The sequence below is a fragment of the Haemaphysalis longicornis genome, unplaced genomic scaffold (assembly GCF_048455015.1).
Source record: "Haemaphysalis longicornis isolate Haplotype H1 unplaced genomic scaffold, Haemaphysalis longicornis Haplotype H1 scaffold_3, whole genome shotgun sequence".
Lineage (NCBI taxonomy): Eukaryota > Metazoa > Arthropoda > Arachnida > Ixodida > Ixodidae > Haemaphysalis > Haemaphysalis longicornis.
In genome coordinates this window covers 58,775,079-58,791,819 of record NW_027526335.1, presented here as the reverse complement: position 1 = coordinate 58,791,819, position 16,741 = coordinate 58,775,079, and the positions used below count along the sequence as shown (strand labels likewise).

The 16,741-nt window shown below is 46.9% G+C and overlaps 1 protein-coding gene across 1 annotated transcript in view; it reads left to right on the top strand.

The window, feature by feature from the left end:
- The first annotated feature begins 11,532 nt into the window (after window positions 1-11,532).
- Window positions 11,533-16,741, top strand: part of Pgm2a (phosphoglucomutase 2) — a 45,582-nt gene continuing 40,373 nt past the window's right edge. The window contains exon 1 of the mRNA XM_077703218.1: window positions 11,533-11,726. Within this exon, the coding sequence (XP_077559344.1) occupies window positions 11,667-11,726 (60 nt within the window). The 5' untranslated portion in view covers window positions 11,533-11,666. The remainder of the gene's footprint in view (window positions 11,727-16,741) is intronic.

Sequence of the window (16,741 nt, the reverse complement as noted above, 5' to 3'; positions counted from 1 at the left end):
ACTAATAACAAGAAGCCCAAATCACCTTCCGCCAATCACTTTTTCTCTCCTAATCACTGACGGGAAGCCCGCTTTTTAGCGTCTATAATTCAAAGTTCACAGACAAACGTTTGTTGCTGTTCCCTATAAAAACGTACTTGTGATGCCCGCGTTTCACACGAGTCTCGAAACCACGAACGACCACACACATCATAAGTAGATATAGAATTACCTGTGCAATGAAAACCGCTCAAATTCCATATCAGCGTGCTCCCGCGAAGGCGTATCGCAGGAAAAGTCGTCGACGCTTCCGCTTTGGCGGCAATGCTTGACCCCCCCCCATCATTCCCAAAGCGTTTTCTCCCCAGTACTGGCTGATACAAGCACCGTACAGTCGACGGTAGATTCAATCCAAGGATGCACCATGCACTGTGACTTCTACTGCAGGCTTGTACAGAAGTTGTCCACAGATCTTCAACAGCGATTTCAGCTCGAGCCGAGACTTTCGTCCTGTAGTCACCCCCAAGTCGAGGAATTAGAGCGCATTAAGAGCTGCGCTGTCAAACTTATATATTTGACATATAATAGGGACAGACCGATGGATAACCTTTATAGTATAAATAACTCTAACCAACTACAAAAAAAAATTCGTGAACAATTTGATGAAGGTTACTTCTAGGAGCGAAATCACGACTAATTTTACCCGTTTGCATCTCGAAACGGACCCAAATGGTCCCTTCTTGTTGTATTTAGCGTGCGGGCATCACACTTGGCAAAAAATACTGCTTTTGGGTATCTTTTTTTGTGCATTAGGAAAAAACGTCACGTTGCAAAGAAGTGGGTGCGGGCAAAGAAGCCCAGGAGCCCAAGTGACAACTTGGCGGTCTCTGCTCCGGAGACCAGTGGTTGCTGGGCGTCCAGGTCAGCGCTGCTCATCAGGTTGGGGTATAGGGGAAGAGGAGAGGAAACAGGCTGGGGGGCTGGATTCCTAGCCCACTCGATAGTGATCTCTCTTGGTGTGTTTTGTGCTCACATGTAGGGCAAAACCACCTGTATAACATTGCTTGTTGCGTCAGCGTGCAATGGCGAAACGGTCAATTTCTTGTCGCTCATTCATGCCCTTCGCTGGTCATCCTTTCCGCGTGCTCCTGGCCTGGGTAGTGCCCTCCGGGCGGCTGCTTCTTTATGGAAACTATACACAACAATTTACAGGGTTTATTCACCAGCCTTCACAAGGTGGCGGACGCCTCTATGTTTATGGCCCCTAGGACACCTAGTTCGGCCGTCCATCCGGGTGGGGAGCTCCAGAGACAGTGGTGGCTTCAGGTGTGGCTGCAGAGAAGTTTCAGGGACGGGCATAAATTTCTTGTTGTCGGTCCACGTAGGGTTTGCGCACTAAAACATCCTGCGCGAGAACTATGCAGCCTCCATGCACCTTAGTCTTTAAAGCGCCTTTGCTATTATGAGGAGATAGACCCGAAACCTTTTAATAATTGTGACAGTCGGGTGGAACCCTATAGCCCGGAAATTCATATGCGCCTATAGGCGTCCTCACCGGGGTCACTAGAAAGCCTGGTCCGCCAGTCTACAGCTGGTCAACAGTGTCTCCCACAGGTCAGGGAAAGAACTGGTGGAGAGGGGTTTATTGCTGGTTGTGTGCGAATTACAGAATTATGTGTCGGAGGGTACCTAGTTGCGCACAAAATTTTCATTGAGCAGTCTACTGTGTGGCGGAAAATAAATGCATTCAGGCTGGGTGTACGAATGTTCCTGTTTGTAATTGTCGGAGTACGATTTCCTGGTTCTTACTGGGGGTGGGGCGAGGTCAGGGGAATTCTTGTCTGGTGGTCCGGCAAAATTGGCGGCAGTTTCTTGTGAAAGGGTGCGAGTGATCTCAGGGGCTCGGTGGGTGAGTTCGCGAGCCTTTGATCGGCCAAATGGTAGCCTGTCACGAAGGAATGGGCAGGTGCCGACAAGGTAGAGTTGAAGAATTCGGAGCGTCGTTTGGGTCATCGTCCCCGACAGGAAACTTCGGCAGGATAATCCTGTGAGTACGATTTTGCTGGAGAGTAGGGTTAGGGCTGAGGCGCTGTTGAGTTGTTTGGTGTCCAGAAAAGCTTGATGTCGGGCTAGGTGGGGAGCTGAAGGGGGGGGCGTCAGGATGGACACGCATGTGATTATATTGCTTTTTAAGGTTGCCCCTGCAACCGTGGTTCTGTCGCCAGCGTAGCAAGCCTCATTGGTGAAGGATACGTCAGAGCGAATTGAATTTCTGAACGTGCACGCCGCAGAACGTAGTGGATGAAAGATTCTGCTGATTCACATGAAGTCGCGAGCTTATTTCTGGAAGTAACTGATTGATTATGAAGTTTAACGCGCCGACGCTACACAGGCGACGAAGCGCGCCGTAGTGGAGGGCTCCGGATTAATTTTGACCACCTGGGGATCTCTAACGTGCAGCGAAATCCCGAACACACGGGCATTTTTTGCTTTTCTCCTCCATCAGAAAAGCGGCCGCCACGGCCGGGAATCGAACCCGCGTTTTTGTGCTCAGCAGCGGAACGCTGAGCCACCGCGGCGGGCTGTTTCAAAACAAACACGGCCGTGTGTAGCAGCTATACGTATTCAAAAACGCTATAAGCCGCTTCGGTCAGATCGAAAAGCATCACGAAATTTCCTCTCATATTACGGTGAACGTCGCAGCCGAAGTGAATTTCAGGCATGTGAAACCACCATTTGAATGTTAGCTGTCATAGATCATAGTTTTTATTTCAAAGTTTAGTCGACACAAACATTAACACTTTAAGCAGTTTTCAGATCGAATAAAACACGTTCGTGCTGAAAATAGCAAAACGAAAATGAATGAGAAGGCACTGCAGCGAGGAGGCCGTGAGGCTGGCCTGTGGCGCCACCCATGAAATCCCGAACACACGGGCATTTTTTGCTTTTCTCCTCCATCAGAAAAGCGGCCCCCACGGCCGGGAATCGAACCCGCGTTTTTGTGCTCAGCAGCGGAACGCTGAGCCACCGCGGCGGGCTGTTTCAAAACAAACACGGCCGTGTGTAGCAGCTATACGTATACTATGCAAAAACGCTATAAGCCGCTTCGGTCAGATCGAAAAGCATCACGAAATTTCCTCTCATATTACGGTGGACGTCGCAGCCGAAGTGAATTTCCGGCATGTGAAACCTCCATTTGAATGTTAGCTGTCATAGATCATAGTTTTTATTTCAAAGTTTAGTCGACACAAACATTAACACTTTAAGCAGTTTTCAGATCGAATAAAACACGTTCGTGCTGAAAATAGCAAAACGAAAATGAATGAGAAGGCACTGCAGCAAGGAGGCCGTGAGGCTGGCCTGTGGCGCCCCCGCCACCAAAGAGCGACGACAAAAAGCGAACCCCGAGCAAACACAGCTCCGAGAAATACGTGGGCAGCAAAGGCAAAGTAAAAACCACCCGAGGAGATACCCCTCCATTCTTCAGCGATCAAATAGAACAGGAAGCGAAGGGAGTCCTCGCGATGTCGCTGTGTTTGCCTACCGGTGTTGAAGGTGTTTGCACAAGAGGCCCTTGCCGTACAGTTTGCTCACCGTGACGCGACAGATGACTGGCACGGCAACTGGCACGCGGGCTGTGGAAGAGGCTGAGGAGGCAGCGTCGAAGAAGACGTTCGAAACAACCGTTCAACCATGCAACCACCGGAGACTTGTGAACTGCTATGTTCCTAGAACTGCCCATTTCTGCAACAGGCAACTTAACATGGCGATTTATTAGAGCCGGGTCCTCCATCGCATTGGGCTAGAACAATTAAAGTATTCCTTTAATTTGTATAACGTGCCACATTTACATGCCTCTTTTGCGCTGGTTGACTTCAATATGAGGTCTTTGAGAACAGATTTAACAGATTTAGGTGATCCCGTTCGCCAAGTAGGTATCTGTTTCCCGCTGTTCCTATCAAAGCGGTCCCTGCTCTGTTCTCGCCATGTGAGGTACCTCTTGCTCGTTGCATAACTGCATAAAGAATACAGACAGAAAGAAGGACGCAGGTGGTTCTTGAGAAAATCTTGAAGTGCCCGAAATGGTTATATTACACTTGCAAATGACCAACGCTGCGAACAGGCTCGCCCACCCCTGGTTACTTCCTGCGTCACTACGTTTTAATGGTGGTAAGGGCGCCTGGGGAAGTTTTGGTTAGTCGACCATGAAAACAAGCACGTACGCACGCACGCGCATGCACACGCGCAGACACATGCACCAGCACGTGTGTACGTGCGTGCGTGCATGTCTGTTACCGTGCCTATGGGTATGTGAATTTTCAATATTCAATACTACCCTTCCCGTCTCCCATCTGTCAGTTGTCTCCTTGCCAGATTAAGCGGCTAACCATGCAATATGTGGAGACCGTTGATACAAAACTAAAAAGCAAACGGTCACAGACGCTCACCCCAGATAATACTACACATACAGCTAGCACTCAGCTGTATACGGTCACAATTAATATGTAATGATGATATTTACGAGGTATAGTTGTAGATTTAAAACGAGAAAAAGCCCGTTCTATATAGTTAAGACGAGTGGTTGTACTCCACCGCACGAAAAATAACACTGGTGGACAAGACGGGACGCTAACTTCCAGCTAAATTTTATAGGGAAGCTGTTTATGGCTAGGGCGAAACGTCTGCGTGTACGCGAGCAGAAAACTCCCCGAAGAATGGAGTGCGCATGCGCGAAAGGAACAGAGTCAGAGTACGAGGAGCGCCAAGCCGCAAATGGAAAGGGAACGTTGGAGTCTCGCGGCGAAATGCTCAACGGCCATTTGTTTGTGACGTAGTTGACGAGCCACAAAGGTAGAGAGAACACTCTCGCAGAGGATAGCGGGTTGGTACGAGGAACAACGCCTCGAGTAGCGGTGGGAATGCGACCGTCGCCGCCGTATCACCGACACGGCGGTGAGAGAACGAGAGCGTGCCCGCGCCGCCGAATGCAACCGTCGCCGCGTCGCGTCGATTCGGCGACCCGCGAAGCAGGCCGTCAGGCTGGGCGCAAGCGTCAATTTCACGCCGATCCGGCGGCGCAAAACGAACAGTGGGCCCGCGAAGCCGAGCTCAAGACACGGCGTCGATGCTAGAAAAATGTTCACCTAAAGTGTACGGCAATGTGTCGTACTGTCGTACCTATGTTTCGCCAATGCAGCTCGGCGGTCAGCCACCTTCACAGAGTGAAATGACCGATGATTTTTTGTTGTTATTGAGCCGAAGGCGAAAAAACTGGCGAAGCTTTCACTAAGTCGCGCAAGGCTTGGGCCATAGCGAAGCTGCAGGATTTCTTTCTACTTAAGCACTGAAGGACTCATCACCACGCATTTGTAGTTTGAAATCGTTTATTTAGATGTTCTGTGACTTCTGTCGTCACTTTGCACTGTGCTAGTAGTACACGGCCGTCATATGCATCGATATCGTCGCGTTTCTCATGCCAAGCATTACACCCTGAAATACAGCTGGGACGAAGCGGCAGCGCCTTTCTGGAGTCGCGTCGAGGTTTCGTGGAGCAGGTGTTGCACCAGCTGTGGCGTTGTCGGTTGCTGGGCAACGCGAGGTGCTAGTCGGAGTTTGCGCCAGTTCCTTTCTTTTCTTCTTTTTTTTTGCGAAAGCCACTGCACGTGCCGGGGACGCTCGGCAGTCACCGCGAGGCACGCGCTTACGACAGCTCGGCATTCTCTTTGTATTTTTTAATGGGTTGTGCGCCACACATTACAGCCAGCTTTTTATTCTTTAACTTTTTACGTGTTGTTTTAAATGCAGAGCATTTCAGTAACTCACGATGTCACCCGCGTTGACGCCCGTAGTCGTAGTCCGCACCCCTCCCCCTACACTATATAAAAAAAATACTATCCGGCGCCTGGTTTCGATCCCTCGACCCTGCGGGCGGAACGCAATGTACACGGTGCTCTACCCACTGCGCCACAAAGCCAACACAGAATGGGAGGCTACGAACGCGCCTTATATCCTTGACTCATTCAAACTACGTCAAGAAGCTGCTGATACAACGCATTCACTACCACCAACTCCCCAAACACTAAACGTTAACGCAATACACCCACCCCCTATGCGCCGCATTTACTCGAGTCCCCCTCGCGGGGAGATGGGCCAAATTTTTTATGCACTTACTACGTATATCAAACTTTTATGATTTTACTTTTGCGCAGTATTCTTGAAAAGTCGCTAGCATCCCAAGGATAATAAAAGAAATGCTATTTCTATTGGATTGACATACTGTACGTCATATTTGTTTCCATTTTGTCCACCACATTTTTTTTTGTGTAGGTTGAGCTGTTTTTGTTGTATATTTGTGCAATTTTGTCCGAATGCCATTAGCATCATGCTTCCACTAATCACAGTTCAAATTGTTCTATTTTCCAGGTACTATGGCTCATGGCTGTTGGGGAAAACCAACAAGAACTGAGCCACAAGTGCGCTGCGTATTCATGCATTCATAAATGCTATGTAACATTCTGCTGCAATAAACACGTAAGCACAGAGGCTAATCGTTGTAGCATTTTTTAACAGTTACTGTCCAGTGCATGTGAAGCTTGGACACTTCAGCCGACGACTATATTGTATTTACAGGTAACGTCTAAATGACGGCTTGCTGCAAAACCTTGAGGCCGTCGTTTTGGCGGGTCATTAGTATTTCATATTGACTAGGACACGCCATGATAACGCACGACTGTACAATGAAGAGACGCCAGCCAGTCATTCTGACAGCTAATTTGTATTTAAGGATGACGATTAAGACCACAATGATCAAAAGCACCGTCATTCGGTATTGACGACCATCCATCATTTTGACGGTCAAATGCTTGGAAATAGAGCTTCCAGAATTTTTCCGTCATTTTGACTTTTTTTTTTTTACAGCTGCAGCTCTGCTGTTAAAAAATGGAACATCTAGATCCAGGCACCTGACCCCTTCAGGAATGGATCTTCCCCTGTAAAGATGGCTATTAGAGGCAACCAATAAACCGATCGCCCAACCAATGAGCTCGTTCATGCCAGCTCTGCGTCTGCACGCTACGCTCGTGAGAAGACGAAGAAGAGCGGCCCCACGTACACCGAACAGACGGATATATGCGAAAAGGGATATACATACTTGTACTCAAGCTTTTCCTTCTGCTTCAGGTCCCTTGAATTGCTGAAGGGTAGAAATTAATGGGTAATTCGGGTTTCAATCATAACGAAGTTTCATTTCGTTCTTTCCGGTAACAAATTAGTATGTTGAGGTCCTCGCCAATTTCAGCAATTGAGTTAGCCCTGGCCTATCCCCCTTGTGGGTACGCGCCAAAAACTTTGAGGGTATCATCATCATCATCAGCTACCGAACGATCGACCGACCAACCAATAAGCCCATGCCAGCCCTGCGTCTGCACGCGACGCTCGTGAGAAGGCAACGCTGCGTTTACCTGACTTCACACCAATATTTCAAGCCGAATTCCTAGCGATAGTTCTGGCCTTAAAAGACGTACTTCCGCAGCACTTTAACGTAGCCATAGTTACTGACTCCTTATCGGTTTGTTCTGCTCTGTCTTCATCCGAAAATTCCGCTCTTATTCGCACATTCAACTTCCTTGTGCCTTCCCATTTGCGGGACATCTGCCTCATTTGGGTTCCAGGTCACAAAGGGTTACAGCTTAATGAACAGGCGGATTCCTTGGCGCGATCGTCGTTAGATGGCCCTCCAGTACGTTGATCTATGCCCTATTCCCTTCATTGTAGCAGGAGCAAGGTTTCGTACCTACCAACGCCTAGCAGGAGTGCAGGAAGGAATCATCACTAATTTTGAAGATTATGTCCATTTAAAACATAATTGGAATACCCGTTTTTGTGAATCTCGACAATGCGAGGTCACATTGACTACCTTCAGATGTCGAGTCTCCCAACTCAACTTTTATATGCACCGGGCTGGTCTAGCCTCCTCCTCCCGATGTGCTGTCTGCGGTGATCAGGAGACTTTAGAGCACTTTCTATTGCATTGCCGCGGTTTTTCAATGATGAGGCAACGTCATCTTGCCACGCCATTACGACGAATTGGCCTGCCTATCTCCATGCCCGTTCTACTATCTTTTGGGGCCACATCAATGGGATATTGTCACCGAGGGGTGGCTGCAGCCATTCATGCATACGTTTCCAAGACCAGACGCCTGCCCTGTTAGCGTTGATTCTGGCATGTAGTTTTTCCGGTCCAAAAAGCTCAGTTGTTCTAATCAAAAATCCACCTATAACTTTCAACCAATTCCATTTTTTTTCTCTTTCTGCGTATAAATAGAGAGGTGTATTAGTTTCCGGTGTTTTAAGCGGGCGCATTAGCCCTTCTCACGCCCGATTCCTGGCCAATCTCCCACGTGGGTATGAGCCAAATCGCCAGGAACAACAACAATAACAACAACAGCAGAGCGGCCCCCGCACCGAACAGACAGCTTTTGTCTGCTCTAAGAACGCACGCGACGCTTCCGAGAAAAGGACGAAGAAGTGCGGCCCCACGCCGAACCGACAGCTTCCTGCAGGTCTGCGGTCGAGTGCTGGTCCATCTGGCTTCCGCCCGGCCCACCTCGGTACGGTAAGTGTTTTCTCTTTTTGGCCAGGGCTGTCTCAAACGTCTTTGGCAACCAAACTCGCACGATTGTGCTGCGGCTGGAGTGGTTAGGGCTATGGCTTTATGCTCCCCGGGAAACCGCGTAACGGATTGCCCTATGATTCCATTCAAGCGTCCCCCTAGGGATGGAGTGGTGAAAGCAGCTACTGAAATTGCGGAGGACACCGAAATCTATTTATGGGGGACAATGTATGCGAAAACATGCAGTGTGCTGCGTGGCGTTTGCGAGACCACATTCTGGCCACATTATTCATTATTGCTAGGCAACGCAATTCTTCGAGGTCGAGTGGGAGATCGCTGCTGACCTAACGTCAGGAAGACGCATACTCATGTCACCGCGCCGTTCCGCTTCGCCGCCAGCTGTTCGACTGGCCCGTACGGTGATGTCGTTGCGTGAAACGTCAGGCCTAACATCAGTCCCGAAGGCATTCCCGCTGCGCCGCCAGGCTCCTCGCCATGACGTTGCAATCAATGGAGTCACGTGACATGTTGCAGCCAGCGGGAATGACAGGCCAGCGCCAATGAAGATTTTACTCGCAGCCGACGCAGCCTTTTCGCACTGTGGTTTATCTACAGCTTCGCATAAAAAAGGTCAACCAGAACTGCATGGCTATCTCAGAAGTTGGACAACAGGATCCGCCGATCCGGAGGCCTGGAGTGCGCTTCGGACACCTGCTGTGGCGTGCTTTTTTTTTTTTTTTTACCTGTTTTCGTAAGCGCCTGGACAGCTCGCTTGTGCTAATGACATTGTTCAGTCATCTGAAGCCGGGGTTTATCCAGAATTTCGATTTTGGACGGGTGTCGAAATCCTCCTTAGGGGGGGGGGGGGGGGTATAAATCCCTGGGCGGGGTGCCCGTTGTTGTGAAATCTTTCTTGAGGGGGGCGGGGTGTCTAAATCTTTCGGAGGGGGGGGGGGGGTGTATAAATCCCTGGTCTGAAGAAGCCATGAATGGGTTTAAAACGGCAGGTTTTACAGCTGCTCTTCGCTGCAGTAGAGTGGAAGATGCGAGGCGCGTCCATACTGTGTTTGTTATTACTTTTGCAGGACTTACATTACCCTAAATCCGAGGTGATTGCACAAGTAATGCTGCAACTGTTTGCTCTTTCTGAAACTCTCGTCACTATAGCTCTGACTCGCAGACCCCCTCAATTAGCAGATCTCCTGCTGTTAGCCCTCTCTCTGCCCCTAGCATGTGATCCCAGGTTCGTACAGGTCCCTTCAATGATGCCTCAGCCTAGCACTGTCCACTAAATTTGGGTTGGAATACTGCTCCGCGGCAATGCAAGGTAAGGTGCAGAGCAGGAAAAGTTTCAGCCCATATTTGCTCTTCCTTCTCTTCATCTGTGTGTTCGTCGGTTTAGCCCTGTTTTTGAAAGATGAATGCAAGGCAGACTTCACTGAGCTTGGATGCTGGACTATTTCGAGGCTCAATTTCTTATCTTCTGATCAGTGCTTCTGGACTTGAACTGTGTGTATCATGCCATGTCCAAGAATCATTTTTTCTCTCCGTTGCGCTCGCTTCTTGAGAGCTTTTTTTTTTTTTTTTTTTTTCCCTTTCGGTGGAGTCTGTTAACCGTATGGAGCTGATCCTTTCTATTCGATTTGTCCTCACGTTTTTGAACACACATCTGGGTTGTCTATAGAGGGATCCAGATTTGCAAATTTATTCATTATTACCTAAATATCTGTGACAGGTCGTTTGAATTGCTAAGATTTTTCTGGTGGAGGGGGAAAACGGAATTGAATGACCGTGTCGAAATTTCCGCGCACGTTAAAGATCCGCGGGTGATCGATTAATCTGGAGCCTTCCACCACGGCGAGGCCTATAGCCGAAGAATAGCTTTGGTGTGTGGCGCAACCATAATTGCATTTAAAATAATTCAGAATTTAAAAGGTTGCCGTGCATAATATGGTACAATTCGGGTCGTTATTACATTGAGCCTTCTTTCATTCATCTTTCCTATTTTCGCCGATTTTCTTTTTCATTTACCTTTCTATTTTCTTTTCTGTAAAATATTCCTCAGCTCAAACCTGACCAAAGAGCGACTTTCAACTCTGGCCAATCCCCCATGTTGGGTACGTCGTTACACTCATCGACGACATTATCATCATCGTCGTGGTTATACGGATTTTCGTGCTCCACTGGTGTTACTGAGGGCTTAAACTCTTCCACTTGCCATACCCACTTTTCCCTTGTGAAAATTCGGAATTTCTCTCACATAGCATTTCACCTTTAACATACCCTGAAGCCGCTTAACGAAATTTTTTCTTACCTTGGTTGGCGCCAGTGATTGGATATGTTCCATTCGCCAAGAACCATAATTGTGGGATTCTTTAACTACTGGGGGCGAGATAGGCCTTCAGAACAGGAAGAGGTCATGATGAGATCTGACCTTTTGAAAATTCAAATTTTGAGGGTTTGACGCGCCGAAGCTACACCTGCGCAATGGGGCGTGCTGTAGTGAAAATCACAGGATTAATTTTTACATCCTTGGATCTTTAAAATGCGTTAAAATTTCGGAACGCCCCTGTGTCGATATTCCCAGAACTATCAATATCATTGGTGTTTATTGTCCAATGAACTGGTAGAGTGAACTAGAACTCTAGAACTGGTGAGCGCAACAAAAATTTAAACTTGCCTCGTTTTTCACAAATGATGCGCACTGCTGCCCTCTCTTAGTATAAACTAGAACTTCGTTTTTTATTTTGATAAACAAGCAAAATAAAATAAAAAACTGCGTATTTATTAATTTTATTAGGTGTGCAACCACTCTATTAGTGGTATTACAACACTTGCGTTTGGTGTCGCGCCCTCTTGTGCCTTAAGTGAAAATGTCTCCGCCAAAGTCGTCTGCTTAAACCCCAGGTGGCGGGTCATCTGCGAACGCTATTTGACTCCCGGCGGTTAACGCGATCTGTGACGCGATTATCTGTGGTATCGGATGCTGGATGCCACATTCGTGAATGTCCTGTCCTCTTGATCGCAGGCACTCAGTCGAGGAAAATTACGCGGACGGTCTGCTTCGGGAGCAACCATGAGCGGCGCAGACGCAGACGTAACCGCGAAGGTTAATGAATGGTTACTGTGGGACAAGGTATGTTTTCTCTCTCTAACCTGCCGCAAGATTTATGAGCGGGCGCCCTTGAATTCGCGCACGGAAACGGTGCTTTTCGGGTTTTGCACGCTTTGGCGCGTGGTAATTCAAGGTCGGCATCCGTGTTTTGGCTTACCGCATTCAGCGACTGTTATCCCCGTGCTGTTTTGACTGCCGCTGTTGCGGCTTTGCGCGCATGTAGCGCGTTTAGGCGGTACAAAATCGAACCTTTTCGAACTGCCGTGCATGCACAAAAACTATGTAGTCACGTTGGTCTAAACTATTTGTGCATGTGATTACACTTCTGCTCCTAATTCAGGTTGATCACTACTGGTATTTTTTTTTTGTTTTTTTACTAAGGGGGCGAGGGACGATACCTACTACAATTTTGGTTGCTAGTGTAACAACACTGCCGTGCGTTAAACTATCTGCTTTCCCGAAATGAATCGGAGCTTTGCATTTAGAAGCTTAAATACACAAGGGTAATGCTCGTCCTTACGATTAAAAAAAAATGTAATTTGCATGCATATTGCTTATAATTCACTGCCAGGCCTTAAGACCGGTGCTTAGCTAGTTTATTTGCTCAGCTATCTGACCGTTAATTCCAGATCACTCCTTCTCTAAAAAAACATATTAGTGAATAGCTTCTAGCAGCGCGAAAACTGCTACAGTAATGTGTGAAATACCTGCTCGTTAGCACACGATACGTCCATGGGCAAATGTTTGCGTAGAATGAATGAGGTTCGAGGCTCAAACGGTAATGTTAACCTTTAAATTAGCTAAACATGCATGGTTTGATCCTGTGCATCGTCCGTAAAGAAAAGGCTTTAGTCTGTCTACAAGTCAATTTTTTTAAAAATTATGACAGTACTCGCAAATGCAATTTCCAAATGTAACTGGACTGTTTCAGTTGCTCAATAAAAAGAACACTTTTCACAAGTTTTGGCGTCAATATTAGCTGATAGGCCTCAAGCAAACACTGAAATTATTACTTGGAATTCATTAATGAATGCCGGGCTTTGCTAATGCCCTGCTCATTAGCTCAGCTCTGCTAATTAACAGAGCATCTATAAGCTAATGACAAAAAAGTACATATTAAACGGTAGTACAGCTTAACTGGTAACAAAAAATTCTGGAACGCCGGTTCTACACGGCTTCTTTTAACCAAAAACTATGGCTGAAGTGTCTACATGACAAGTCTTTATGGCATTTCAAATATTCCTGAAAAGCCTGTAGTTCAGTGTTCCTCTCAGTTAGGGGCATTGTGGATTCAAAGCGTGAAACGGGGCAAATTGACATATCCCATCTTTCTGCTGCAGTATATAATACAACCTTTAGTAAATATGCTAACAACATACAAGTTCTTAATGGGGCTCGGGTTTTGCCATGGCTCATTCTTTCACAGTAGCACTGTGTATGTGCAAGCGTTTTGCAAAGGCCACATTGAGGAGGAATTTTTTTTTTCCTTTTCTTATAATGCATATTAAATTAGCAATGTAGTTCACTGTCGAAGTGAGGCTCAAGTGCAACACTAGTTTATATCCATCCCAATCTAACATCTCGTCTGTGACTGAGTCGATTGCTTTCTGTGTTGGTTGGCCATCCAAGCACCACTAGCATCGAAGCAAGGGAGGTCGGAAAAGCTGTGATCACTGCTGAGAAATTCTTTTCTGACATCCATGCCATAAAATCATCATTCTGTCCCCTTCAAAGCTCCACTTTTCCGATATAATTATGGTTCCACTCACATCACGTTTACATGAAGGAGAGAGAGAGAGAAATAACTTTATTATGTTTGTTGGGTAGCTAGACGTGGTGGGTGCCCCTAGTCAAGGGCTCCAGTGTCCAGGGCGCCGGTGCCTGCTCTGGCGATCGTTCGGCACTGCTCGTCGTAGTCAGTGCTAGACAGTGCCTCACTCCACTGCTCCTCTGTTAGAGGGTGTTTGTGAATTTTGTGGCACCCTGCTGCCGTATGGTAGAGGGTGGCTACTTGGTTGCACTTGGGGCACAGCTTCGGGTATTGGGTTGGGTACAGTTTGTGTAGACGGGAGAGGTGAGGGAAGGTGTTCGTTTGGATTGAGCGGAGTGCTGTTTGAGGAAGCATATACATCTCAACGCCCACTATAAACTCATGTGAGAATAATTAAATGCAACGTTGGCTTGCACTGCATTTCAAAGCCACAGTGGCATTCCTGTCTTTGTAATGTGTGGCTATTAATAACTTGCATGGGCAGTGTGGCTACATTCATCCAGGCCAGGCGGCAGCTGTTGATTTCCTTTCCATGCAGTCCACGATACCTATTCACAGAGGAAGATGAGAGCTGCCCCCATTGTACGGGAGACAAGGGGAGCCAGACCAGCTGCCATCCTCACATTGCATCCTGCCTTTATGACTTGGAGGCAGCTCGCATTGCTTCACAGAGCTCAAGCTCTCATTGTATCTTTGTCGCTCAGTCACGCTGATCATATCACTCGGTACAGGGCATCACTATGCTTGGTTTATTTTTTTTCCTATTCTGACCCACGCACTCAGTGTAGGTGTTGAAGATGTCCAGCGATGTCTGGATTTTTTTTCGTAACCGGTTTAGAAATAGGAAGCAGTGCAAGTTTTTTTCACAAACATATTATTGCGTTAGTGGCACGAAGTAATGAGTAGTGATACGACCAGAGAGGAATAATGTGGAACAAGTATTACAGAAAAAAACAGGCAGACATCAGTGGGAGATGTGTCAGACGTTCATCATTTCCGTCTCCACTTCTGTTCTTGTGGTTTCTTGGCCCGCATTTTCTAACGGAAGCTTAGAAATTAACGCGCCATCCGTTAATGCCCTATTGTGAAAAGACGTGACCAGTTTTTCTTATTCTTTTTTGACAAAGCGAAATTGCTCGTCTGCTTCTCAGAATGGCTGCAGAGCTCACTCTCTTTGTACTTCGTTCGGAGCTCTTCTTGCTGAATTATCTGTTGCTATGCTTTTTTTTTTGTGTATTTGATAATTGTATACTCAAGCACTAATAGGGCACAGTACAAACGAAGTTCATTGTCTTGGTTTCAATTACTGGAGTGGCTGTTTAAACGTGTTGGTTTGGCATGCTTAACGAAAAAAAAAAAAAACTATGCAGCTGGAACAATCACAGATGGGATGCACACTTGCACTAAACCAATTGTTTATTCAAAAAAATTTATCACACACATATATATATATGTCTGTAAATGAGTGGCAGCCATAAAAATTCTACGCAATAGGCTTCAGCAGGACATGTAAAAAGTCAGTGTTTCTCTTTTGTTTTCTTAGTGAGAGTCCAATAGACTGGACGGTCACACATGCAGCGCGTAGCCTCGTTATCAGCCGAGCTCGAGTGATCGCTAGTGTGACATGGACGGCACTTTTTTTGACGACAGCTGTTTTTTTCCAAAAGAAGCATGCGTCTGCATGTGGAACGGGGAAGTGTCGGAAAGCCAGCACACACATTCCATTCAAGAGTATTTGTTACATTGTTAGACTGTTCCTTTTGCTTATCATTCAAGCACCTTCCAATCTGCCGGATACACTGTCTCGCATCTCAGGGGAGCTCGGCCTATTGCAAAGTTGTAAAAAAAGGCATTGTCATGTTTTCTGCAAATGCCTCGCAAACTTCTGCCCTCAACTCATTGCCACCAGCTTTCTCGGCCAGGTGGAATTCGTGCGAAATGCTGACCGTCCCAAGTCCACTATCACCTCTTGCACCAAAAGAATAGTTGAGAGAACGTGTGTGAAGGGCCAGCTGCGTGCGGAAATGAAAGAACAGGCAAAAGATTTCTGTTAACCAGAATATGCACAAGTTGTCACACAATTGGAAGAAAACGGCTCTGTGGTAAGTCGTTAAAGTAGCCTTTTCTGTCCCTAGTAGCCTTCTGAATTTTCACGGAATAAGTTAATTGGAAGGTAGTGTGGAACGTAAGTGGCAGAAAAGCACAGAAAAGCATACACTGAATGCATGGAAGGTGTCATCTGCAAAATTCCCCTTAGTTGCGAGAGACAGTTTGTTGGGCATACCGGAAGATGGTTGAACGATAGGTTTTAAGGAAATGTGCTTACAATAGAACAGACACTCTTGAACAAAATGTGCATGCTGGCTTTTTGGCTCTCCCCAGCTCCGTGTGCATATGCACGCTTCTTTTTAGCAACAGTCAAGAAATGTGCCAGCCATACCACATGCAAGATGATTGATCTTAATAAACAGGCTGGGCCCTTCATGTGTTGGCTCCAACTCGATTGTATTCTGAAAGGAAAGAAAAAGCTGCAGTTTTGACTCGTGTGATCAACCTGACTAGAATCCTTGGGGCTGTTGCACTTGCATATATGGGTGTGTAGTATAACAAGCTTTTAGTTTAGTGCTTGTGCCTACCGCGTCTTTTTCTGTCCCTTTTCCCAACCAACTGCACTGTGGTTTTCATTCCTTTCTATTGAGCCACTGGATTCACCTAATAAATTTTCAATATTTTTGTTTGTTGTTTTTTATGTTTTTTTTTTGTTTTGTTTTATGTTTGTTGATACTTATCTGACCTGAGGTGCAAAACCAGGCTGCCACAACTCTTTTTATGATGAAGACATTGTGCAGGGGTGTTGCAGATGCAATTATGTTGGTATATATGTCTATAAAAAAAAATCTCTGAGCTTTCCCAAGTCAATCTGGAGCCATTCTTCTACCACTATTGCATAGATTGTAGCCAGGGCACACAGCTCACCGACACTGAACACGTTATTTAAATTTGAAATCTGTCCTGACACACATTTTATCAGGCATACTGAGCCAGGCCCCACACCCCCTGTCCATGCAGGGCCCAGGAAGCGTAGGAACGATAGTGGGGAAGTGAGCCCATACTTTGTGAGAAATACTACAACCGCAAAGATAAGGCCGTCGCACCATCTCCTATCAGGCCTGCCCGGCTAGCGTAAGACGTTTACGGTAGAGAGTTCCTGCCTCCGTAGAGGTCAAGTGGCTGTCCCGCGGCCACACTAGGCGGTTGGGCTGTT